Below are 25,269 nucleotides of genomic sequence, written 5' to 3' on the forward strand. Positions count from 1 at the left end.
CCACCAGTGGGGACGTTTGCTATTTCTGCTTTGTGTGAAGCATTTGGTACCATCTGGGTTGGCTGGGTTTCAACAAAGATAGTAAAGAAACATTTATCAAGAAAAATCAAAGTCGGTCTCGCCAAGTGTGGTCTAGAGAGATTTGCTTCCGCGGTACATATGCGGCTCTCTTGCTGCTGGGAAACACGACTCAACTTTGAAACGCTTCAGGAGGGACAGCCCTTTGGATCTTAGCCTGCAGCTACTGTCAGCTGCTCATGATAGATGGTTTTAGTAGCCAGAGCTCTTGGAGATGTGAATGCCAGTAGTCTCAGGATGCATTCCACAGCATTCCGTTACACAGAATGTTTTGGCCGCTTTGGTAGAGAACAAGCTCAAAAGGACAAAAGTAGAAGAAAGGACCTATAAAGGTGAGGGAAGAGGTGGAGTCATGCCTCAGTGAGTAATGTTTGGCTCTGCAATGATTAGATTCCCAAGAAAAGGTCATTCTTGGCTGCACACAGTGGCTCACACCTGTAATCCCAGCACTTCGGGAGGCCCAAGCGAGAGGATCACTCATGGCCAGGAGTTTGACACCAGCCTGGGTAACATAGTGAAACTCCATCTCTACAAAATTTTTTTAAAAGTTAGCTGGGTGTAGTGGCACATGCCTGTAGTCCCAGCTATTCAGGATGCTGAGGTGGTAGCATTGCTTGATCCTGGGAGATCAAGGCTGCAGTGAGCCGTGATCACGCCACCGCACTCCAGCGAGACCCTGTGTCAAAAAAAAAAAAAAAAAAAATTACTCTTAAACCACGAGTCTTGAGATTGACAGCTTCAAAATACAACACTCTTGTCCAGCAAAGAGCACTCTAAAAGAGCTGTAAATTCCTTAAGCTTATGATAGAAGATCTTTTTCCAGTGACTATCCTTATGGTGTCAGTTCATAAGACTGGGGCGGAGGAGGGGGAGTGGCCTTGCCAGGGAGAAGAAAGATGAGCTGTTTCCTCTTGCCTCTGTGTTGCCAATCAACCAGACAGACAAGCTTCTGGCGCTTCTGAGTGTCTCAATCCTGTGTGTGTGCAGCTCACTATGTGATAGATGTGTCACTCCAAGATCCCAGCCTGGAAACTGGTACATGTTATTTTCCTTGGAAGGCTCAAGAAATGAAAGTAACAGTTGGATATTATATTCTATGGGGAAAATGCATGAGTATTTTGAGAAATTATTATTCTCCAGAACAATGTTACTTAATGTGTGTCTTATAGACTGGCAGCATCAGCATCACATGGAAATGTGTTAGAAAAGCATACGGACAGGTTTCACTGCAAACTTAGGGAATCAGAATCTGTCTGTGGGGGTGGGTGCCAGATATATGTGTCTCATGAGTCCTCTGAGTAATTTTTATGCACACTAAGGTTTAAGAAGCTCTCCTGTGGAAGAGTTCAAGTAAACATCGAATGCATTGTTAAGAAGAAAACCACAAATGGTTCCATTTGATGTCAGTACATTTGGAAATGGTTAAGTCTTCATAATAAAAATAGACAAATAGTCAAGGCATGGTGGCTCACACTTGTAATCCTAGCACTTTGGGAGACCAAGGCCGGAGGATCATCTGCATCCAGGAGTTTGAAACCAGTCTGGGCAACATAGACCCCCACCTCTACAAAAATTTTTTAAAAAATTAGTTAGGCATAGGTTGGCAAGCACCTGTAGTCCCAGCTACTTGGAAGGCTGAGGTGGGAGGATCACTTGAGCCCGGGAGGTCGAGGCTGCAGTGAACCATGATCATGCCACTGCACTCCAGCCTGGGTGACAGAGTGAGACCTTGTCTCTCTCTCTCTCTCTCTCACACACACACACACACACACACACAACAAAAACGTAGTGAAAGAGGGCATTGAATATGAATAAGAATAATAATGAAATAGCAGTAATATATAGCAGTTAACATTTATTGAGTATTTTCTAAGTTCCAGGTTCTGTGCTAAACATGTATATTCTTTATCCAATTTTACTCTTGTAACAACCTATTTTATTGATCAAGAAATTGAGGTTCATATGTGTGAAGTAACTGCGTGGTAAGATGCAGACCCTGGGATCTTGTAGCCCTGTGTCCATGACACTATATGGTCTGTCTTGGGGACAAGATTAACATTTTATTTTGTCCCCTATATCCCCAGGGCCTAGCAGAATGCTTAGCACTTAGTAGGGACTTGCTTGTTGAACTTAACTGATCAAGGTGAACATCTTGCTTTTGGTGTAAAAATGAGATGCAGCTTGCAAGCTGAGATGGGAGATGAATTCAGCCTGTGGAAAAATAGAAGACACTGCCATATTGCTGGAGTGCAGAAAGAATGTCAGCACAGAATAAGTTACAGCTTGCATCCTGGTAGCCGATTCAATGCTTCTCCCATCTCATTTATTTGGTCTCAACCCCTTACTAGCTGTATCATTTTAGGGAAGTCAGTCTTATTTTTTTTCCAGCAATGGTCAGATGTTTGATTGTAGGAAAAGGACAGAGTAAGAAAGGACAGGTATTTGAATTTAAGTAGGGCTGGGGTATTGTGAGGTAAGTAAAATAAAAAGAAAGAGGGGCAAGGGAGTTGAGGGTCTTTCCAAAGGAGTAGCTAAAATGCAACATAAAATTGAATCTGGAGATGAATGGAGTAAAAGCGAGAGGGAATAGTGGGATCAAGAGAGTGTGGTGGGTTCAAGGGACTGATTGGTGGAGAATGGACTGATGAATAGGGGAAGATTTATTGCAGTAGAATAATAGAACTAATGAACTGGAAAAATAGAAATTGGTGTAAGATAGTAGGGTACTTGAAACTGAGATTGAGAAAGTGGTATAATTTCTGGGATAAATAGGCTCCAGAGCATGACCGTGGTACGAGATGACTATGATTGGGGGTGAGCAAAGGTTGCAGGAAGTGAGGGGGTGCTTTCTCTCCTACATTCCAATATTCTTTCTTCTAATCTGTTTTTCTTGTCTTCTTGAGTTTACAAAATTTCTGGTTTTATTTATGCTGTGGATATTTTTCCAGCCTTTTCCCTATGGGCTGTCTGGGTGCAGGTTATGGGTGATGCATGGATAACAGGTGCATCTTGGTTTAGAGGGTAGCTCTTTATTTCTTACTACACTTATGGAGCACCAGAAAAAAAGTATTAAATAATGGCTATGGTAATGGCTATCTTTGTCTTATTCCTTACTTTAATGGAATTGCATTTATCATGAACCATGGTGCTGTTATTTCAGATAGGCTTTATCCTGTTAAGAAAATTCTCTGCTGTTTCTAGATAACTACAATGGTCTTATGGTTTTCTTCTTTGATCTATAAATATGATGAATATATTGAAAATAGATTTCCTAAGGTTGAACCATCTTTGCATTCCTGATAGGAGTCATTATGTATTCACCTTTTAGCAGATAGTTAGAGTCAATTGGATTGAATGTATTACTGTGGATTGTTCTACTGTAAGTGAGATGATTGACATTGTATCCTTAAGAGGTGTACAATTCTCATTTTCTAGTCTGCTTCCATTGACTACCTGCATTACTGGTTTCTGAATTGATTCCTAATTAACTGCTTCCTGTTTCTCCAAGCTGATTATTTAGTCTCCCTCATCCTTTCTATGGCCAGTTGCATCTTCACTGCTGATTCTCTGCCTCCTTTTCTCCTCTAAGTTCATCTTTTTTTTTTTTTTTGACAGAGTCTCACTCTGTCGCCCAGGCTGGAGTGCAGTGGCATGATCTCGGCTCACTGCAAGCTCTGCCTCCTGGGTTCACGCCATTCTTCTGCCTCAGCCTCCCAAGTAGCTGGGACCACAGGCGCCCACCACCATGCCTGGCTAATTTTTTTGTATTTTTAGTAGAGACAGGGTTTCACCATGTTAGCCTTATAGCCTCCTTTACCTGGGTGTTCTGGAGTCAGAGTGGAGCTGAGCTCTAATGCTGCTGACATTGTTCCAGCCTTCTCTCTATGGGCTGTCTGGGTGCTGGTTATGGATGATACATGGATAATAGGTGTACCTTAGTTTAGAGGGTAATTCTTCCTTTCTTTAGCTTTTTCTTTTTGAATGGAGGTAAAATTAACGTAACATAAAATTAACCATTAACTGTTTTTAAATGTACAATTCAGTGACATTTATAGAATATTCACAGTGTTGGACAACCATCATCTCTCTCTAGTTCTCAGAAATTTTCATCACCTCTAAAAGAAACCCTGTACTCATTAAGCAGTCACTCCCTTTCCCTTTCCCTCCAGCCTCTGGCAACTATTAATAGTAGTCTACTTTCTGTCTCTATGGATTTACCTGTTTGGGATGTTTCATGTAAATGGAATCATACAATATGTGACTTTTTGTGTTGGGGTACACAAATGTTCATAGCAGCAGTATTCACAACAGCCAAAAAGTGGAAACAACCCAACTGTGGATCAACTGCTGAATGGATAAACAAAATGTGAGATATCTATACGATGGAATATTATTCAGTCATGCAAAAAAATGAAATGCTGATACATGCTATAGTGTGGTGAACTTTGAAAACGTTATGCTAAAAGGAAGAAGCCAGCCTTTCCTGTGGGCTTTGTGGAAAATAAGCTTAGAAAACTTACAGTTAATCTTGGTATGGGAAGAGCAGTGTGAAAGTCAGAAATCCATTTTTAACCAACACAGAACAGAGTTGACATCTTATCAGCCCATCTCATTTTGTGTGCTGCTTCAGCTATGGATGTTAATAAAATTAAATTTTTCACTAAACAAGTGTGATGCCAAAGAACCTTCCACAAGTTCTGCAGCTGTCACTGCTTGGTGCTTAAACATGTTGGACAGTATTAATGCAAAAACTGCTTTTTCTTTTTCAGTAAGAGATGCTAAAAACCTTGTACCTATGGACCCCAATGGCCTGTCAGATCCCTACGTAAAACTGAAACTGATTCCCGATCCCAAAAGTGAGAGCAAACAGAAGACCAAAACCATCAAATGCTCCCTCAACCCCGAGTGGAACGAGACATTTAGATTGTAAGTGGAAATGACTGCAGTGAGCATGGGTGGTGGAGGTTGGGTTATGGGCCACCTGAGATCAGGGAGTTCTTCCTCCCTTAGCTTCTGTCTCCTTCCTTCCCTACTTCCCTCCTTTTCTGTCTTCTCCGTCCCTCATTCCTCTCTTTCCCTCCCTTCTCTTCCATCTGCAATTTTGTATTGTGAGCCAAGAAAAAAAATTAGAGCTATTTTTTTAATAGAGATGAGAATGCCTGTGGTGTGGGGGAGTGGGTAGGACAGGAGATGGTGTGATGTGTTGCTAAGTGAAGGCAAGTTGTGGGAGAAATGATGGGGCTCAGCAAACAGGGGGACATAACCTACAGGGTGTGGTGACAGCCTCTGTAGAGTTGGGTTTACGGATGATGCTTGGCCTGCAGCCTGCTGGGACATCTCCACCAGCCTCCCTTGAGGGTCTTCCCTGGCCAGGGCTCCAAGAATCTGGGAGTCTCTTTTTTATACATCTAGGCATCAGGAGTTGGTTATAACAGCCAATTTACTGAGCATATATGATGTGTGACAAACACTGGGCTAAGCGATCTGACTTCATTGGCTCATTTTATTCCCAATGTAGCGATAGGGCTTATAGAGGTTAAAAAGTATGCCCAAAGTCCCGTAGCAAATATGGGGCGGAGTGGGATTCAGCTTCCGGCAGTCTGACTTTAGAGGTCATATTTTTTAGCCATCAGCTAGAAGCACAGTTCCTTGTCCTGTCTCCTCTTCCCTCTCTCAGGGCAAAGCTGGGCCCCTTCTCAGCCTCAGTCAAGGACATGTCTCAGAACAGACAATTTCCCCAGGATTTTTCTCCATGCATTTCCTCAGCCTCATTCTCAACCCACCTGTGTGCAGATATACACACGTACACACCCAATTATGCAATTGATATCTGTATTTCTTATAGGCAATAGAAATTCCTGAATATCCTGAACCCTGTTAAGACATAAGATAACAACAGTAGTTAGAACTGTTCTTGTCATAGCCAATCTAAGGCCTCTGCCTGTTTAAGCCACAGGCTGTCAAACAGAAAAAGCTCTCACTCCCTGGAGAGCTAGCCTGGGATGGAAACTGAATATGTTTCTTTCAGCAGCTTGTAATCTTTAAAAATTTCTACCTCTAGATCTTGTCCTCTTGTACATTTCTTCTGCTTGAGAAATTACTACAACCTCCACTGATGTCTTTTCTTTTTCTCTATGCAGTCAGCTGAAAGAATCGGACAAAGACAGAAGACTGTCAGTAGAGATCTGGGATTGGGATTTGACCAGCAGGAATGACTTCATGGGATCTTTGTCCTTTGGGATTTCTGAACTGCAAAAAGCCAGTGTTGATGGCTGGTAAGTAAGATTTTGCTTTGAAAGCTACCATACACTTGCTCCGTCAAACACGGGGTCAGGTATGTTTTCCTTTTTCTCCAGAAATTGAAATACTAAAACAGAGTCCCAAAGTGAAGTCTGGTTGATCGGATCTGCCTCGCAGATAAGTTTTGTTTGGTCTTTGTACTAAAAACAAAAAAGAAAGAGGCCAGGCCTGGTGTCTCACACCTGTAATCCCAGCACTCTGGGAGGCCAAGGCAGGTGGATCACTTGAGCTCAGGAGTTTAAGACCAGTCTAGGCAACATGGTGAAACCCCATCTCTACCAAAAACATGAAAAATTAGCTGGGCATGGTGGTGTGTGCCTGTAGTTCCAGCTACTTGGGAGGCTGAGATGGGAAGATTCCCTCGAACCCTGGAGGTAGAGGTTGCAGTGAGCAAGGTTGTCAGGGATTGAGCCACTGCACTCCAGCCTGGGTGACAGAGTGAGAAAAAAGAAAGAAAGAGAGGGAGAGAAGGAAGGAAGGAAGGAAGGAAAAAGGGAAAGGGAAAGGGAAAGGAAAAACAAAGAAAGAACGAAGAAAGAAAGAAAGAAATAAAGAAAGAAAGAGGGAAAGCAGGAAGGAAGGGAGGAAGGGAAGGAGGGACAGAGGGAAGGAGGGAGGGAGTTAGTTCTAGTATTTTAAAAATCTGGGGCTAGAAGGCAACAATTGAGAACAGTTGAATAGTTAATGCCCTCTTTAGACAGGACATGGATTTTCTATTTATCACCGTCCTCACCACTCCCTATTTTATTACATCTGGGCCACTTTACTAAACTACATGATGAGACTGTAACTGCCCAGTGGCTTCTTTGTGCCTGCTGCCCAGACAGAGCCGATTTATCAAGACGGGAGAATTGCAATAGGGGAAGAGTTTTACACACGTAGAGCCAGCTAAATGGGAGAACAGAGTTTTTTATGACTCAAATCAGCCTCCCTGAAAATTTGGAAGCTAGGGCTTTTCAAAGATAGTTTGGCAAGGAGTAGGGTGGCTAGGGAATGGGTGCTGCTGACTGGTTGGGGATGCAGTAATAGGGGTGTGAAAAATGGTCCTCGTGCACTAAGTCCACTTCTGGGTGGGGCCACAGGACTAGTTGGCAGGTCCAGGTGGGGCAGTCTGGTTGTCAGAAAGGCAAAAGCCTGAAAAGACATCTCAAAAGGCCAATCTCAGGTTCTACAATAGTGATGTTATCTGCAGGAGTAACTGGGGAAGTTGGAAGTGTTGTCAGCTCTGGGATAAAGGCTGATAATAATCCATGTCTACATCTTAGCAGAATTCAGGCTCCTTTCATTTTCCTAACTTGGCAATATTTCATTAGTTTTACAAAAGCACTTTAGTTTTGGGAAAGGGCTGTTATCATTTAAAATATACACCAAATTTCTTTCAAAGTTAGGTTGGTGGTCTGGTCGGGGTGGAGCCATTGGTTACCAGAAATGCAAAAAAACCTAAAGAGACATCTTAAAAGGCCAGTCTACAATAGTGATCTTATCTGCGGGAGTCATTGGGAAAGTTGCAAATCTTGTGACCTCTGGAATAATGGCTGGTAATCCTTTATGTCTACACCTTAGCAGAATTCAGGCTCCTCTCATCCTCCTAAGCTGGTGGTCTCTCATTAGCTTTATGAAGGTAGTTTAGTTTTGGGCAAAGGCTATTATCATTTAAAATATACCCTAGGCCAGGCGCGGTGGCTCACCCCTGTATTCCCAGCACTTTGGGAGGCTGAGGTGGGTGGATCACGAGGTCAGGAGATCGAGACCATCCTGGCCAACATGGTGAAACCCTGTCTCTACTAAAAATACAAAAATTAGCTGGGCGTGGTGGCATGTGAGGATCACTTGAACCAGGGAGGCGGAGGTTGCACTGAGCCGAGATCATGCCACTGCACTCCAGCCTGGGTGACAGAGCAAGACTCCATCTCAAAATAAAATAAAATAAAGTAAAATAAAATAAACACTAAATTTGTCCCAAAGGTAACTTGGCCCAAGCCCAGGAAAGAGTAAGGGCAGTTTGGAGGTTAAAGGCAAGATGGGGGTTGGTTAGATCAAATCTCTTTCACTGACATCGTCATTTTCTCCCTGTTACAATTTCTGCAAAGACAGTTTCATGACTGGCTCCATGCACACTACAGTGGCTTGTACACTTCACCTAAAAGATATGAGCAACCCACTGTCAGATAGTGTCTGAGAAGCTGCCGCTTCCTTGGGAGTCCTTAGCAAGGCTGGCCACAGATCACAGATGTACTGGGGTGTTGTTTTCATAGTCAGCTGCTATGTCTCCTTTGTCCTGAAGATTTTATTTTGCTCCCTTCCTATAGCAAATGTATATATATATATATATATATATTCTCCAATGTTACCAAGAGAGAGGCTGGGTAAGCCCCCTTGGCAACTGTTTCACAGTTAACTGAGTCAAGGAGTCAGAAGAAATAGCTTAACCTGGCACTATAACTTTGGGAGAAGTGGCAACTGGGCGGCTATTACTTCTTTAAGATAAATTGTTTCATATCTGAATAGTCTCATTCAGGACTTTTTCAGCTTCAAGTGAAAGAAAATAAAAATCAAACTGGTTTAGCAAGAAAGAGATGTGTCATTTGGACCACACACACATCTTTCCTTTCCATTGTTCACCTTATGACTTCCTTGTCTTGGCTCCATATTTCATCTTAGGCTTTTTTTTTTCTTTTCCTTTTTTTTTTTTTTTTTGAGATGGAGTCTTGCTCTGTCACCCAGGCTGGAGTTCAGTGGTGTGATCTTGGCTCACTGCAACCTCTGCCTCCCGGGTTCAAGCAATTCTCCTGCCTCAGCCTCCCGAGTAGCTGGGACTACAGGTGCCCACCACCACACCTGGCTAATTTTTTGTATTTTTAGTAGAGATGGGGTTTCACCATGTTAGCCAGGATGGTCTCAATCTCCTGATCTTGTGATCTGACTGCCTTGGCCTCCCAAAGTGCCAGGATTGCAGGCTTGAGCCACCGTGCCCAGCCTATCTTAGGCTTTTCTTGAAACATATATTGAGTGTCCACTAGGTGCTGGTCACTAGAAACACATGGAGGTATAAGACAGACATGACTTCATGGAGCTTAGCTTATGGCAGAGGGTGGGGTGGGGAGATAAACATTGAACAAGGAATTACGCAAATGACAAATCAATGACAACATGATGGAAGATGTGAAGAAGACAGGAGCTGAGAGTTTTGAACCCAAAAGTATCTGAGACAGATTTCAATCAATTTAGAAAGTTTATTTGGCCAAGGTTAAGGATGTGCCAGTGACACAGACTCAGGAGACCCTGATGACATGGGCCCAAGGTGGATGGGGTACAACTTGCTTTTATACATTTTAGGGAGACATAAGACATCGATCAATACATGTGAGATTTACATTGGCTCAATCTGGAAAGGCAGGACAACTCAAAGTGGGACGGAGAGGTGCTTCCAGGTCATAGGTAGATTTTACAATTTTCTGATTGGCAGTTGGTTGAATGAGCTGTTATCAATAGAAAGGAATGTCTGGGTTACATAAGGAGTTGTGGAGACCAAAGTTTTATCGTGAAGATGAAGCCTCCAGGTAGCAGGCTTCAGAGAGACTAGATTGTAATTGTTTCTTATCAGACTTAAGGTCTGTGTTGATGTTAATGCTGGTTGGCTTTTCCTGAATTCCAAAAGGAAGGGGATATAATGAGACATCATGTCCGACTCTCCCTTCTCGTCATGGCCTGAAACAGTTTTTCAGGTTAACTTTGGAATGCCCTTGGCTGAGAGAAGGGGTCCATTTACATGGCTAGGGGGCTTAGAATTTTATTTTGGGTTTACAGAATGTACCCCAAAAGAGTTGTGTTAAAGCACAATTCACAAATGGTTAAAAACATAGTTCTCGTAAGATAGATAATGGGCATTAATGGGCATTGGCCAAAGATTTCCTTAGCTCACTAAGGAGAAAAGCAGCAGGATGAATGAATGATTCCACAGAAGGTTTGATAAACTGATGTTCGTGTAGTCAGTAGAAAAAGATATGCTGAAATAACTTTGCTCAGTTAAATATAAAACTGACTGATAAACAGGACAATCGAATTGTAAGCTTTGGGGTTATCCACTGGAATGAAAAAAAAAAAAAGATTTTGGCCAGGCATGGTGGCTCACACCTGTAATCCCAACACTTTGGGAGGCTGAGGCGGGTGGATCACCTGAGGTCAGGAGTTTGAGAACAGCCTGGCCAACATAGTGAAACCACATCTCTACTAAAAATACAAAAATTAGCTGGGCATGGTGGCAGGTGCCTGTATTCCCAGCTACTCGGGAGGCTGAGGCAGAAGAATCGCTTGAACCCAGGGGGCAGAGGTTGCAGTGAGCTGAGATTATGCCACTGCACTCCAGCCTGGGCAAAGATTTCACCTCAGTTTTCTAAAAGTTAACATGTATCTTCACAGACTAGGGAGGCCATCTGGGGCTGACTTGATGGTGAATAATAAACTAAACAAAGTAATATTACTGTGAGGAAAGAAATAGCTAATTAGAAAATGCTCTAGCATGACATTAAAAGTTCACACGGTCATCTTTTTGGTTTTCTTTTTCCCCCAAGTTTTGGATATTTTTCCCTAACATACAAATGACTTGACTTTGCAGGGTGTACATCAGTTACTCACAGTGGGTCTTTCATTCTCATTTTAAATCAAACTTAAAGAGGTTAAAGAGAAAGAATGCGTGATCCTCAGGGGGTATCAGTGTGACAGGAGGAAACATAATAATAATAATTATAATAACAATAGCTACTACTCATTGACTCTTAATAGATGCCAGGCTCTTGGTCCAGCTTTTCCAGATGTTGTGGAGTCACACTTTTACACAGCACTGATCAGGTGTGCAGAAAAAATAAAGCTTCTTTCTTTTCTATAATGGACTTAGACTTTCTCATGCACTTTTGTGAGCTCCTGGTGACCGAGGAGAAGGGACTCTGTATGCTGCATGTGGTACTTTCTGAGCTTCACTGTTTCACTTTTCTGACTGGTCCCTGTTAACAGCAAAACCAAGCTCTGTAAAATATTTTAAAGAAGTTTATTCTGAGTCAATGTAAGTGACTGTGGCCAGGGGAAACACAAACCCAAGAAGCTTTGAATAAGTGGTCCTGAGGTGGTTAGATTACAGTTTGATTTTACACATTCTGGGGAGGCAGAAGTTACAGGCAAAGACATAAATCAATACATGGAGATTATACATTGGTTTGGGCCCAAAAGGCAGGATAGCTTTAAATGCGGCTTATGGGTTATAGGAGATTCTTTAATTTACAGTTGGTTAGAGTAAGGCTTTGCTAAAACTTGGAGTTAACAGAAAGAAATATTTTATGTTGGCTGGGCACGGTGGCTCATGCCTGCAATCCCAGCACTTTGGGAGGCCGAAGCAGGTGGGTCATTTGAGGTCAGGAGTTTGAGACCAGCCTGGCCAACATGGTGAAACCCCATCTCTACTAAAAATGCAAAAAAATTAGCAAGGTGTGGTGGCGCATGCCTGTAATCTCAGCTACTCTGGAGGCTGACCAGGAGAATGGCTTGATGCGGGAGGCGGAGGTTGCAGTGAGCTGAGATCCCTCCACTGCACTCCAGCCTGGGTGATAGAGTGAGACTCCATCTCAAAAAAAAAAGAAATGTTTTATGTTGAGGATGCCGTGCAGCAAGATGGCTTGCCTACAGTGTGACTTCACCTTTGCCTGGCCTGGCCTTAGTCCTGTTTATAATCTGGTATTTTATTGCCACAAAGAGTCTGTTTTGTCAGTCTTATGGTCTCTATTTTAACATTCATGTCAGTCCATTGTTGTATCTAAACTCCAAAAGAGAGGGGGTATAACGAGACATGTCCAATCTCCTTTCTGTCATGGCTGAGAATTCCATTTTTAAGGTTTTTCTTAGATCCTCTTGGCCAAGAAGAGGGGTCTGTTCCGTCAGTGGGGGGCCTTAAGATTTTATTTTTAGCCTATGTTCCTAAACCAGCGCCCACTGAAGTGGGACTGGTCCCACCTAGCTTTGGGGCATCATTCTGGCTTTGTGCTGAAGATCCTGGCCTGTTGCTTCTCCTTGTGAGTTCCCTCCATCTAGCACCCTCTCTGTCCCACTCATAGGCTACTGCTGGGCCTGGTTCAGGGAGGCCAGGAGCCTGCCTGAGTCCTCCCCCTGAGGAGTCTTGTCTGCTCCTTCTGCTGCTGCTGGAGTGATGTTGCCTGGTGCATGGATAGGTCTCTGGCCAGCGTTCCAGCCGAGGAGGAGGGAAACCCACCTCTCCCCACCACCTGTCCTTTCTTCTTTCCCAAGGTTCTCCAAGCCCCAAAGGGAGGGGCTTCTCTTATAATCACCCAATGAGTTCATCTAGAGCTGATTCACTGAGACAGCAATATTTTAGCAGAGAAAGAGTTAAATAAACACAGTGCCAGCCAAGCGGAAGAATGGGAGTTTATTACTCAAATCAGCCTCCTCCAAAATTCAAAGACTAGGGTTTTTCAAGGATAGTTTAGTGAGAAGGGGGGCTAGGGAATGAGAAATGCTGATTGGTGGGTTGAGAGTGAAATCATAGGGGGTCAAAGCTGTTGTCTCATGTTGAGTCATTTCCTGGGTGAGGATCACAAGACCAGGTAAGCCAGTTTCGTTGTATGGATTCCCGGTCTGGGTTGCACCAGCTGGTCCATCAGAATACAGGGTCTGGAAAATATTTCAAACACCAATTTTAGGTCTATAATAGTGATTTTATCTATAGGAGCAATTGGGGAGATCCTGAATCTTGTGACCTCTGGCTACATGTCTCTGGAGCCAGAATTCTAACTTTGTGGCTAATATGTTAGTTTTACAAAGGCAGTTTTAGTCCCTAAGCAAGGAGATGGTTAGTTTTGGGAAGGAGCTGTTATCGTCTTTGTTTTAAAGTTAAACTAATGGCCAGGTATGGTGGCTCATATCTGTAATCCCAGCACTTTGGGAGTGCCAAGGTGGGAGGATTGCTTCAGTTCGGGAGTTAGAGACCAGCTTGGGCAACAATGAGATCCTGTCTCAACAAAAAATTTAGCCAGGCATGGCAGCATGCACCTGTGCTCCCAGCTACTCAGGAGCCTGAGGTGGGAGGATCACTTGGGCCCAGGAGGTCGAAGCTGCAATGAGCTGTGATCGTGCCATTGCACTCCAGCCTAGGCAACAGAGAAAGACCCTGTCTCAAAGTAAATAAAGAAACAAATACAAATAAAAAATGAAGTTGAACTGAAACTAAATTCTTCCCATAGTTAGCTTGGCCTAGGCCCAGGAAAGGACAAAGACAGTTTGGAGATTAGAAGCAGATGGAGTTAGTTAGGTCCGATTTCTTACACTGTCATAACTTTTCTATGTCATATTTCTCTTACTGTCATAATTTTTGCAAAAGTGGCTTAACTCCCACACATGCCATATCCTTCTTCCTGGGCTAGCGCCTGCCTTGTCTACTCCCCTAAGGCAGAGAGCAGGGAAGAAAAAAAATGGCTTAAGAATAGGGATAGTGTATCAGGAGTAAGCCCAAAATATTACTGCATTTACACTTAGATGATCATTTAATTCTCCAGTTATTCTAGGTAGAGCATCATTTCCAAGAATCAGAATAGTTCAGCAGCATGTTAGGGACACACAGCTTGTAAGCAATGGTGCTGTGTTCAGGTCCAGGTTTCTGTGATGCCAGAGCCTAAGCATATACAAAACCCATTTTGCCTCCTGATACAGGGTTAGGTGGAAGGCTAGAGGGTAGACAGCTCGGATTTTATTTTGGCTTTCCTGACTGGATGGATGCTTTGTGACCTCAGGTGAGCCACTTCACCTCTCTGTACTATAGCCTTCTCAGCAGGTATGCCACCCATCAGATTTATTACAACACCCCCTATCCTCCATCCACCACTTAGGATAGCTGTGAAGTCGATGACATAATAGTTGGAAGGGAACTTTTCCAAAATAAAAGCCCTCTGCAGATTTTGCAGATAAAAGTCCTCTTCAGATTTACGGCCAAGACATTTGTGATGCTGTCTTGACTCTAAATGGACCAGATCGTAGACATTTGGATTCTTGCCCCTGGGATTATGTGATCTTGAGTAAGTCTCACACCCTTTCTGAAACTCAGATTCACCGTTTAGAAGGGGATGGGCTCCACCAGCTCTTCTGTTGTGCTGTAATTGAAGACCGTGTGGCAGAAACAGCAGATGCAGCTGTGGAAGCTCCCAGATGTGGTGCACCAGCCCCAGGCCCCCCGTCTGCCTCTTCGCCAACTGCCCTGTATCTGTTGTCAAATCCTCCTCTTTGTTTCTAATTTTGTTTATTTATACTGTCTCCTTTCTTTCCCCTTCATTTTCCAGAGATTCATCTGCTTTATTTACTTATTTATTTTCTTCAAGGAATTAACGCTGGGATTTGTGTATCAATTTTGTTTGTTTTCTCCTTTTTTGTAGGTTTATTTTGTGTTTGGCTTTGACTTTCAGTTGAACATTTTACTAATTTATTTTTTCTTCTTTTGCCTGACTCTGCTCTTTAAAAATAATGAATAGCTTTTTTGTTTGTTTGTTTGTTTTTTGTTTTGAGACGCAGTCTTGCTCTGATGCTCAGGCTGGAGTGCAGTGGCACAATCTCTGCAGGTTCAAGTGACTCTCCTGTCTCAGCCTCTTGAGTAGCTGGGATTACAAGTGCCTGCCACCACACCCGGCTAATTTTTGTATTTTTAGTAGAGACAAGGTTTTACCATGTTGACCAGGCTGGTCTCGAACTCCTGACCTCAGGTCATCCTCTCACTTCAGCCTCCCAAAGTGTCGGGATTACAGGTGTGAACCACCGCACCTGGCCAAAAATAATGAACAAGGATTTAAGGGAATAAATGTTTCCTCTAAGTTTCGATACGCTAACATTCTGGCTTTTGCTGCTTCCTTGAGGGCCTGCAGTTGAGGTTTTAGTTTCTTTTCTAACATGCTTTAATTTAGGCATTTTTTTAACCCCTAGAATTAGATTTTTGTTTAAATTTTTAATATTAATGTTAAGTTACTGTTTTAGTGCTTTCAAGTTAGGGAATATGGCCTGTGCACTTTTCTTTTTTCCTCCTGTTTTCTTTCCTTTCTTTCAGCATAGCTTAGTATTTGTTCAATGTTGTTAAAAGTTCTGTGGGCTTTCAAGAAAAAGATTGTATTAGCTATTTGTAGAGTATGCTTTTTTGTGGAGAAAGAGTAAACCTTTTTTCAACTTTTATTTTAGATTCACGGGATACATGTACAGATTTGTTACTTGGGTATATTGCATGATGCTGAGGTTTGGGATATGAATGATTCCGTCACCCAGATACTGAGCATAGTACCCAACAGTTAGTTTTTCAACCCTTGTCCTCCCCTCCCCTCTCCTCTCTATGGTCCCTGGTGTCTGTTATTGTCATCTTTATGTCCATGAGTATAGGGTATACATTTATTCATTCCAAAGTATTATAAGCTCCAGATCTTTTTTTTTTTTCTTCTGAGGTGGAGTTTTGCTCTTGTTGCCCAGGCTGGAGTGTGACGGTGCGATCTCAGCTCACCACAACCTCTGCCTTCCAGGTTGAAGCGATTCTCCGAGCTCAGCCTCCTGAATAGCTGGGATTACAGGCATGCGCCACCACGCTCAGCTAATTTTGTATTTTTAGTAGAGATGGGGTTTCTCCATGTTGGTCAGGCTGGTCACGAACTCCCAACCTCAGGTGATCCGGCCACCTTGGCCTCCCAAAGTGCTGGGATTACAGGTGTGAGCCACCACTCCCGGCCAAGGTCCAGATCTTTTATGTCTTCATATTGTCCTTTTGTTTGCTTGAGCTAAATGTGTGGTGCTTATTAAGTTTCTTCAGGCAAAATGATTCACAAACATTCTTTTTATTTCTAGGGGTTTTTGCCTTATCTGTATATGGCAATATGATTAACCACATAACTCTACAAGTCTTATTATATTGACAGGAAGTTATCTTTGTTGCAACTAATGCATTTTCTCTACAATTTTACTTCGTTGCTGGCATTCATTCATTCATTCATTCATTCATTGAATATACACAGTGAGCACTTACTGTGCTGAAGAGACACTAATGAGCAAAACAGACAAGAATCCATGGCCTCATGGAGTTTTCTTTCTAGTTGAAGAAAAATAAACAACAATTGTAAATGAACAAAAATAAGTAGTAAAACATGGCATGTTTGAGGCTGATAAATGCCATAGAGAAAAGTAAACAAGAAATGGGAACAAGGAATCTTAAGGAGTGGAGACATTCAGATTTTATGGGAAACTCAGGAAAGGACTCACTGAAAAGGTAACATAGAGCAAAGATCTAAAGCAGATGAGGAGTGAGCTGTGTGGATATCTAGGGAGAGGTTGTCTTAGGCAGAGAGGACGGCAAGCGCAAAGGCCCTGAGGCAGGAGTGCACCCGGCAAGTTGGAAGAGCAGTAAGGAGACTCGTGTAGCTGGAGCTGGATCCATGAGGGGAGAGCGGAGGAGGATTAGGTCTGGGAGGATATGGGGAGAGGGTTGGAGGATCCTGTGGGCCTTGTCAGGACTTTGTCTTCTACTCTGAAGAACACGGGGAGCCAAGGAATTAATGAGATTGAACTGACCTTTGCATGTGTCCTCAGGTTGTGGTGTGGTCAATCCCTTTTCCCTAGTAGGTCCTTTCCCACCATTCTTTTATGTCTGATCTTTCTAAGTCCTTTGGTCTTGTGTAACAAGTGGCACATTGTTGGATTTTTTTTTTTTTTTCCTTTTCGAGACAATGTCTCACTCTATTGCCCAGGCTGGAGTGCAGTGGCACGATCTCAGCTCGCTGCAACCTCTGCCTCCTGGATTCAAGTGATTTTTCTGCCTCAGCCTCCCAAGTAGCTTAGATTACAGGCATGGGCCACCACACCCAACTAATTTTTGTATTTTTAGTAGAGGTGGGGTTTCACCATGTTGGCCAGGCTGGTGTCGAACTCCTGACCTCATGATCTGCCCACCTTGGCCTCCCAAAGTGGTGCTGGGGTTACAGGCGTGAGCCACCACGCCTGGCCTTTTCTTCTTTTTTTTTTAAATTTCACTTTAAGCTCTGGGATACATGTGCAGAACGTGCAGGTTTGTTATATAGGTATTCATATGCCATGGTGGTTTGCTGCACCTATCAACCTGTCATCTAGATTTTAAGCCCTGCATGCATTAGGTATTTGTCTTAATGTTCTCCCTCCCCTTGCCCCTCACCCCCTAACAGGCCCTGGTGTGTGATGTTCCCCTCCTTGTGTCCATGTGTTCTCATTGTTCAACTTATGAGTGAGAACATGCAGTGTTTGGTTTTCTGTTTCTGTGTTAGTTTGCTGAGAATGATGGTTTCCAGCTTCATCCATGTCCCTGCAAAAGACATGAACTCATCCTTTTTTATGGCTGCATAGTATTTCATGGTGTATGTATGCCACATTTTCTTTATCCAGTCTATCATTGATGGGCATTTGGGTTGGTTCCAAGTCTTTGCTATTGTAACTAGTGCTGCAATAAACATACATGTGCATGTGTCTTTATAGTAGGATGATTTATAATCCTGAATCTGAAAATCTTTTTTCCACAGGAAAGTGTTTTAATGCTTATAGCTGTAACTGCCATGTTTCTTATGGTGTTTCTGTTTCTAAAGTTTTTCTTTCCTATTTCATTCTTTTTTTTATCTCCTTCTAAACAGATAACTATTATCTTAAATCAGTGTTATATTACATTTTTTAAAAAAAGGCTTTTTGTTATTGTTAATAATCACATTTTGGTCTTATTACAAAAAAAAAAAAAAACCCAAAAAACCAAAAAACTAATGCTTTGGAATCAGACTTCCCGGGTTAGAATTTCTACTGTACCACTTCCTAGCTGTGTACCCTTGGCAAGTTACTTAGCCTCTCTGTGCTGTGTTTCCTCATTTGGAGATAATAGTCGTAATTATGTCACAGGATTGTTGCAGTATCAAATTAGTTAATATAAGTGTGGTGCCCAATGTCTGCTAAACAGCACTCAGTAAGTGTTAGTCATTATTGTTAATTGAATAATTATTAGAAAAATATAAGAAATTGGAGAATTTCAGAGACCGCAGATTCCCAGTGCCCATAACCACTATTGACCCTATAGAGAGAGAGAGTGAAGCAAAAATGAAATCTTACTGTGCATACTATTTGGTACCTTGCATTTTTCACCTAAAAATAATCTGCAATAAACATAATTGTGGCAAAATTTTGTGCCCTGCTTTAATAATTTCCTAACAAATTTCTGTGCCTGGAATTGATGACTTTAAGCATATACGCATTATTAAAGTGTTTGCCAAAATGTCCTACAATTTTAAAAATCAATTTACAGTCTTATCAATCTTGTGTGAAACTTTTCAGTTTATTAACATTAACATCCAGTGCTATAAATTTCAAAGATATGATACAAAGATTATACACATATTGTATTAGAAATTATGTTGAACATTTTCATTTGCATATTGCCATTTGTTTATATTTATATATGACTATGTCCTTTTGCCTTTTTCTTATTGACTTGTAAGAACTTTTTATATGAGAAGAATATTAATATGTCTTTTCTGACATATGTATGTTGCAATGTTCCTTCTCCTCCTTTTCATGTTGTAAATTAATTTTGGTAATATGCATTTTTCTTATGGTATATAAAGCATTCAGTTCAACTCCAATCTAATATGATAGATATCAAGCGAATTGCCAGAAATATTTCTCAAGTTTTTCTTTTCATTGACTAATTGTTATCTGAATTATCCGTGCTGTGTTCACTGTCTCAAATGAATTTTTTAATTCAGTGATTATATTTTTCTTCTGAAAGTAGTCTTTCCCACTCTCATATTTGTTCCGTTTTCACAGATGCACCAACCTCTCGAATCTCATTGAAAATATGAATTAGGTAGTTTCTAGAATGTTCTCTCTTTTGGCAGCAGTTTTATTTCATGGGAGTTATTTGATTATACATTGTTTCTTTCTATTTAAATGACTAAATTTTTCACACATCCTATTGTGCTTATTTGCCCATCCTTATAGAAGGGTGAGCACAGAAATGACAAGTGTCCTTGTTCTAACATTTCATACCCGGATAAAGGGAGACAGGAGTCTTTTGTATTTTTTGGAATTCTGTTTTGTCAGATCAGGAGTCCTGTTCCTGACATTTGGGTGGGACTACAGTGGAGACAAGTGCATAACAGGCAGCCCTCATGCCAGATGGAGAGCCCATCTTCCTCATGTTCGTTCTGTGCATCTCAAAGTCAGAAGGGGTCCTGCTCCTCTCTGAGGGGGCACATGTGTCCTATTTGGAGGCAGTAGTGGCAGCGTCCTTCACTCACTCTGTGGCGTACTGGCCACCGTGAACACACGCTGTGGCACCATGCCCTGCCTGCTGCTCCAGGAACTGACATCTCTCCTCTTGCATATGAATGGGAATCGGCAACCCTCACCCAGTCCTTGATGGTCTCAGCCAGGGTCATTATTGGGCTCTGTTGGGGCACCTTTTATGGATGACAGCTGGTCAATTCCCCTTTATCTGTATTTTCCCAAGTGTGAGACCCCAAATACTCTAGATGGTTCACAGTCCGGGCATAAATAATATTGAATTGTGCCCCAAGAAAGCAATTATTTTGTCAGTGTTCTTTCAGTTCTTCAAATTATGGCAAAGAGAAAATCTCAGAGGTCTCTGATATATCGTTAGCACTCTAACACTTGCTCTTTGCTGGTCTCCCATTAAAAAGGGGGCAGCGGCAGGCTTTAGATTGAAAGCCTTTAGTAAGCAACACCATCTACTTGCACGTGCATAACCTTGATTTCCTTGATTTCCATTTGTTTATTTATTTATTTTTTTATTTTTGAGACGGTGTCTTGCTCTGTTGCCCAGGCTGGAGTGCAGTGGAGCAATCTCGGTTCACTGCAACCTCTGCCTCCCGGGTTCAAGCGATTCTCCTGCTTCAGCCTCCCGAATAGCTGGGACTACAGGCGCGTGCCACCATGCCCACCTAATTTTTTTGTGGTTTTAGTAGAGATGGGGTTTCACCATGTTGGCCAGGTTGTCTCGATCTCCTGACCTGGTGATCTGCCCACCTTGGCCTACCAAAGTACTGGGATTACAGGCATAAGCCACCATGCCCGGCCTTTTTTTTTTTTTTTTTTTTTTTGAGAGACAGGGTCTTGCTTTGTCACCCAGGCTGGAGTGCAGTGGTGCAATAATAGCTCACTGCAGCCTTGACCTTCTGGACTCAAGCGATTCTCCTACCTCAGCCTCTCAAGTAGCTGGGACTACTGGCATGCGCCACCATACCTAGCTAAATTTTTTTAATTTTTTTGTAGAGACAGGGTCTCGCTATGTTGCCCAGGCTGATCTTGGACTCCTGGCCTCAGGTGATCCTCCTTCTTCAGCCTCTCTAAGTGCTAGGATGACAGACATGAGCCACCACGACGACCTGTTTATCTTTTTGTTTGTTTTGTTTTGTTTGTTTTTAACAATTATTTTCTATTTGTAACAAGTGATATTGAATTTCCTTCCAAGGAAGAAATAAAAAATGTCCTTTAAAATTAAATTTATTATTAAAAAAGTAAAACAGATATTTCAATGCTGATATACAAATCTAGCAAATCCACAAAGGTAGCATCTGAATGGATAAAGTTAAAGTTTACCCAACATAGCTCTGTTTTCTTCCTATTACTTTAATTTGTAGGAATCCCTGGAAGTCCCTGCTGTGTGGATAGCACCCTTCTCGATTTCCAGCAAAGATACAGATGCTCTCTTGTTTTTGTATTTCTTTTGGTAATTTCCGTGGAATTTTGGAAGAAAATTTGGAATATTAAATGTGGAGGCGTAGAGGCTTAAATTGTCTTCTCTGCTTTGAATCACCTAGCCCATTTTTGGAAGCTGTGTAAGAAGATTCGTGAATGGAGAGAAAACATTGTGATGAAAATTTTAAACTTTGGTTAGGAATGATCTTTGAGAGCATGGAGTTTTGGGGTCTTTTTTCTTTCCCACTGATTCAAATGCTTTTAGAATGTCCCTTTTCCTTCCTCACACTCATCTCATCCTCTTACTAGCTGGAAAAATCTTTGTGGTCAAGAAACAAACTGAAGCCCCCATGTTTATTATTATATTAGTAGTAGCTGGGCATGGTGGGATGTGCCTATAATCTCAGCTACTTGGGATGCTGAGGCAGGAGGATTGCTTGAGCCCAGGAGTTCAAGACTGTCCTGAGCAACATAGCAAGACCCTATCTCTGCCAGAAAAGAAAAAAAGAAAAAAAAATCAAAACAGCCAGGTGTGGTGGCATGTGCTTTTAGTCTCAGCTAGTTGAAAGCTGAGGCAGGAGGATTGTTTGAGCCCAGGAGGTCAAGGCTGCAGTGAGCTATGATTGTGCTGCTGCACTCCAGCCTTGGTGACAGAACAAGACCCTGTCTCTAAAATAGTAATAATGACATTAGTCACAGTAATAATAATCATGATGATGCCACTAATTGAACACTTGTTGAATGCCAAATGCTGTACTTATCATTTTACATGCATCATTACATTTCAATTTCACAAGAATTCTATGAAAAGGGAATTTGTATTCCAATTTATAGATGAGGAAAACAGAGGCCCAGAGAGGCTAACCAGCCTGTCTAAGGTTATGAGATGAGATTTGCACCCAGACATGGTTTGACTCTAGGGCTTGTGCACTTAACCACTAAGGGATGCCGTTTCTCAAAAGGCTGACTACAGCACATTTTGGGAAAACTTTTGCAGAGAAAATAGCATCATGAAGTTAAGTCCATGATCACCTAAATGCAGTTGAGTGCCAGGATGGCAAAGTGGCACCCTATGTAGGATGAAAGGTAGAAACGCTGGAAGAGCATGACAAGAATGTATTTACAGCCAGGCAGTGGGGGTTGCAATTTGGGAGGATAGGGTGAGAAGATCACTTGAGGTCAGGAATTCAAGACTAGTCTGGGAAACATAGCCAGCTCCCATCTCTACAAAAAAATTTTTTTTGTTTAATTAGCTGGGCATGGTGGCACATGCCTATAGTCCCCAGCTACTCAGGAAGCTGAGGCAGGAGGATCGCTTGAACCCAGGAGCTCGAGGCTTCAGCGAGCTATGATTGCACTACTGCACTCCAGCGTGGGTGACAGAGTGAGACTCTATCTCTAAAAGCAACAACAACAATAACAACAACAACAAGAAATTTACGATGAGGGATCTTCATAGCATCCTTTCAGAATAAGAAACTACTTAATGGACAAAAAGTAGGTAAAAATATACAGTAATTTAATGATATAACTAAGAAAACTGTGTAAGTGTGTATATAGAGTGAGAACTTTGCCTCCTATGTACACGTGATATACATTTTTTTTCTGCTGTCCATGGAAGAGTTACAAAAATACATAGTGTACCTGGTAGTGTACCACGCACACTACCCCCACCCAACATACTGAAAAACAAACCAAAACAAACCAAAAAACACTCAACATATATTTTTTCAAGTAGAGCTTTATATAGGCCTCCTTTTCATATCCTGATCAATAAAATAATATCGAGTAGAGTCATGAAATATGTTCCACCCCCTTGTCTCCCTTCAGGTTTAAGTTACTGAGCCAGGAGGAAGGCGAGTACTTCAATGTGCCTGTGCCACCAGAAGGAAGTGAGGCCAATGAAGAACTGCGGCAGAAATTTGAGGTGAGGTTTCTTTTCTTTCTTCTTTCTTTTTTCCTTCCTTCCTTCTTCTCTCTCCTCTTTCTTTCTCTCTCTCTCGTTCTTTTTTTTCTCTCCTTCCTTCCTTCTTCCTCCCTCTCTCTTTTCTTTCCTTCTTTCTCCTTTCTTTCTTTCTTGCTTGCTTTCTTGCTTTCTCTTTCTTGCTTTCTTGCTTTGTCGCTTGCTTTCTTGCTTGCTCGCTTTCTTGCTTTCTTTCTTGCTTGCTTTCTTTCTCCCCCTCTTTTCTTTGTTTTTTCCTTCCTTCCTTCCTGCCTTCCTTCCTCTCTCTTTCTCTTTCCCTCTCATTCTTTCTTTTCTTTCTCTCTCTGTCCTTCTTTTCTTTGTTTCTTTCTCTCTCCTTCCTTCTTCCTTTCCTCCTTCCTTCCTTTCCTCCCTCCCTCCTTTCCTCTTTCTTTCTTTCCTTCCTTCCTTTCTTTCCTTTCTTTCTTCCTCCTTCCTCTTTCTTTTCATTCTTTCTCCCCTGTCTCTCTCTCTTCCTCTCTCTTCTCTCTTTCTTCTTTCTTCATCTCCTTCTTTTATCAGTGGGAACCAGTTAGGTTTGCTGCTGTGCTGATTTTCCTGTTTATGGCATGGTTCCTACCAAGACTTTTCATGACTCTGAGCCTTTGCAAGGTTGTTTTATCTCCTAGAAAACTCTGATTAATCCTTCAAGACCCCAATTAAATGCCCTTGCCTTATGAAGTTATTCCTGCTTCCCTGTCTGCATCCAGGCTTAGACATTTCTTCAAAAGTGCTCATTCACTGCCCACCATTTTGATGGTGACTTGGACTGGAATGGTAGTCATGGTGAATGAAAGAAGTAGACAGAGGGCTGGGTGCAGTGGCTCACGCCTGTAATCCCAGCACTTTGGGAAGCTGAGGCAGGCAGATCATTTGAGGTCAGGAGTTTGAGACCAGCCTGGCCAATATGGTTAAACCCCGTCTCTACTAAAAATACAAAAAAATTAGCTAGGCATGGTGGTGCACGCCTGTAATACCAGCTACTCGGAAGGCTGAGGCACAAGAATTTCTCTGGGTGGCAGAGGCTGCAGTGAGCCAAGATCGTGCCACTGCATGATCAGTAATGCTCTGTTGCCCAGGCTGCAGTGCAGTGGCGCAATCTCGGCTCACTGCAGTCTGGGCAACAGAGCGAGACTTCATCTCAAAAAAAAAAAAAAAAAGTAGACAGAGAAGTGATATATTTTGGAGGCTGAGTCAGCTAGGCTTGCTGATGGATGGAATCTGGGTTGGCTCTATTGATAGAATGATGCTATATAGTTAACGAATGGAATTGATTGTGCTAATGACTTCATGAAATACCCTGGGGGTAGATCTTCCCAGAGAATAGTTTTATCAAATGGAAAGCCCTTGGCTGTGACCTTGAGTCACATTGCTAGCTCTGCTCCTACCTGAGATAAACCCCTTTCCTTCTATGGGGACAAATAAACACCATTTTCAGCTACCTAAGAGCAGCAGGTGTATAGGACACATCCTTGCTTTATAAAGAAAATGTTTGGGGGAAGATAGGTTTGAATACTTACATTATATGTGCATTGAGTGATTTTAGTAGTTTCCTGAGGGAAAACACATTATTTTGTTCCCACAAACTCAATACACTGAGTCTGGTGGGAGATGATCAATTCTAGATAAGCCATGATGGCCTACTAACTCCCCAAAAATGTATATAATAGCATAGCTAAAATGAAATGAATTTTTATTATTGTTATTCATCAAATAATGACACGTGCAAATAAAAAAACATGTAAAGACCATGTAAAGTCCTGGGAAAGAGAGATCAGGTACCTTGAGAACATGTACAAGAGAAATGTCACGCAGTTTGAGAGGATGGGGAGGTGTCAGGGAGGAAACAGCAATGGAAGTTTAACATGTAAAAAGGGGAAAATGTATTCTGTTCTGCAAACAGCATGTGCAAAGGCCCTGTGGTTGGGGGTTATATAGCAACCATGTGAGACTGAAGGAAGACCGGCCTGGGTAGAGCAGAGAAAGCCAAAGAGAGTCCAAGGAAAGGCTGGGGAAGTAGGCATGAGTCAGAGTACGCAGGGCTGTGCTGGGCTTGACAAGGATTTTAGCATTGATCCCAAGAGTATTTATCCCAAGGATTTTAGCATTGATCCCAAGAGTATTTATCCCAAGGATTTTAGCATTGATCCCAAGAGTATTTATCCCAAGGATTTTAGCATTTATCC

General features: G+C 42.2%; 1 protein-coding gene across 2 annotated transcripts in view; it reads left to right on the forward strand.

Annotated features, from left to right (window-relative positions):
- The window catches only part of PRKCB (protein kinase C beta), a 386,071-nt gene that overhangs the window by 252,937 nt on the left and 107,865 nt on the right, over nt 1–25,269 (forward strand). For both annotated transcript variants that reach the window (XM_054454155.2, XM_054454154.2), the window contains exons 6-8: nt 4,848–5,004; nt 6,219–6,353; nt 22,951–23,047. In XM_054454155.2, coding sequence (XP_054310130.1) covers nt 4,848–5,004; nt 6,219–6,353; nt 22,951–23,047 — 389 coding nt within the window. The remainder of the gene's footprint in view (nt 1–4,847; nt 5,005–6,218; nt 6,354–22,950; nt 23,048–25,269) is intronic.

This window comes from Pongo pygmaeus, chromosome 18, assembly GCF_028885625.2.
Source record: "Pongo pygmaeus isolate AG05252 chromosome 18, NHGRI_mPonPyg2-v2.0_pri, whole genome shotgun sequence".
In the NCBI taxonomy this organism is placed as follows: Eukaryota; Metazoa; Chordata; class Mammalia; order Primates; family Hominidae; genus Pongo; species Pongo pygmaeus.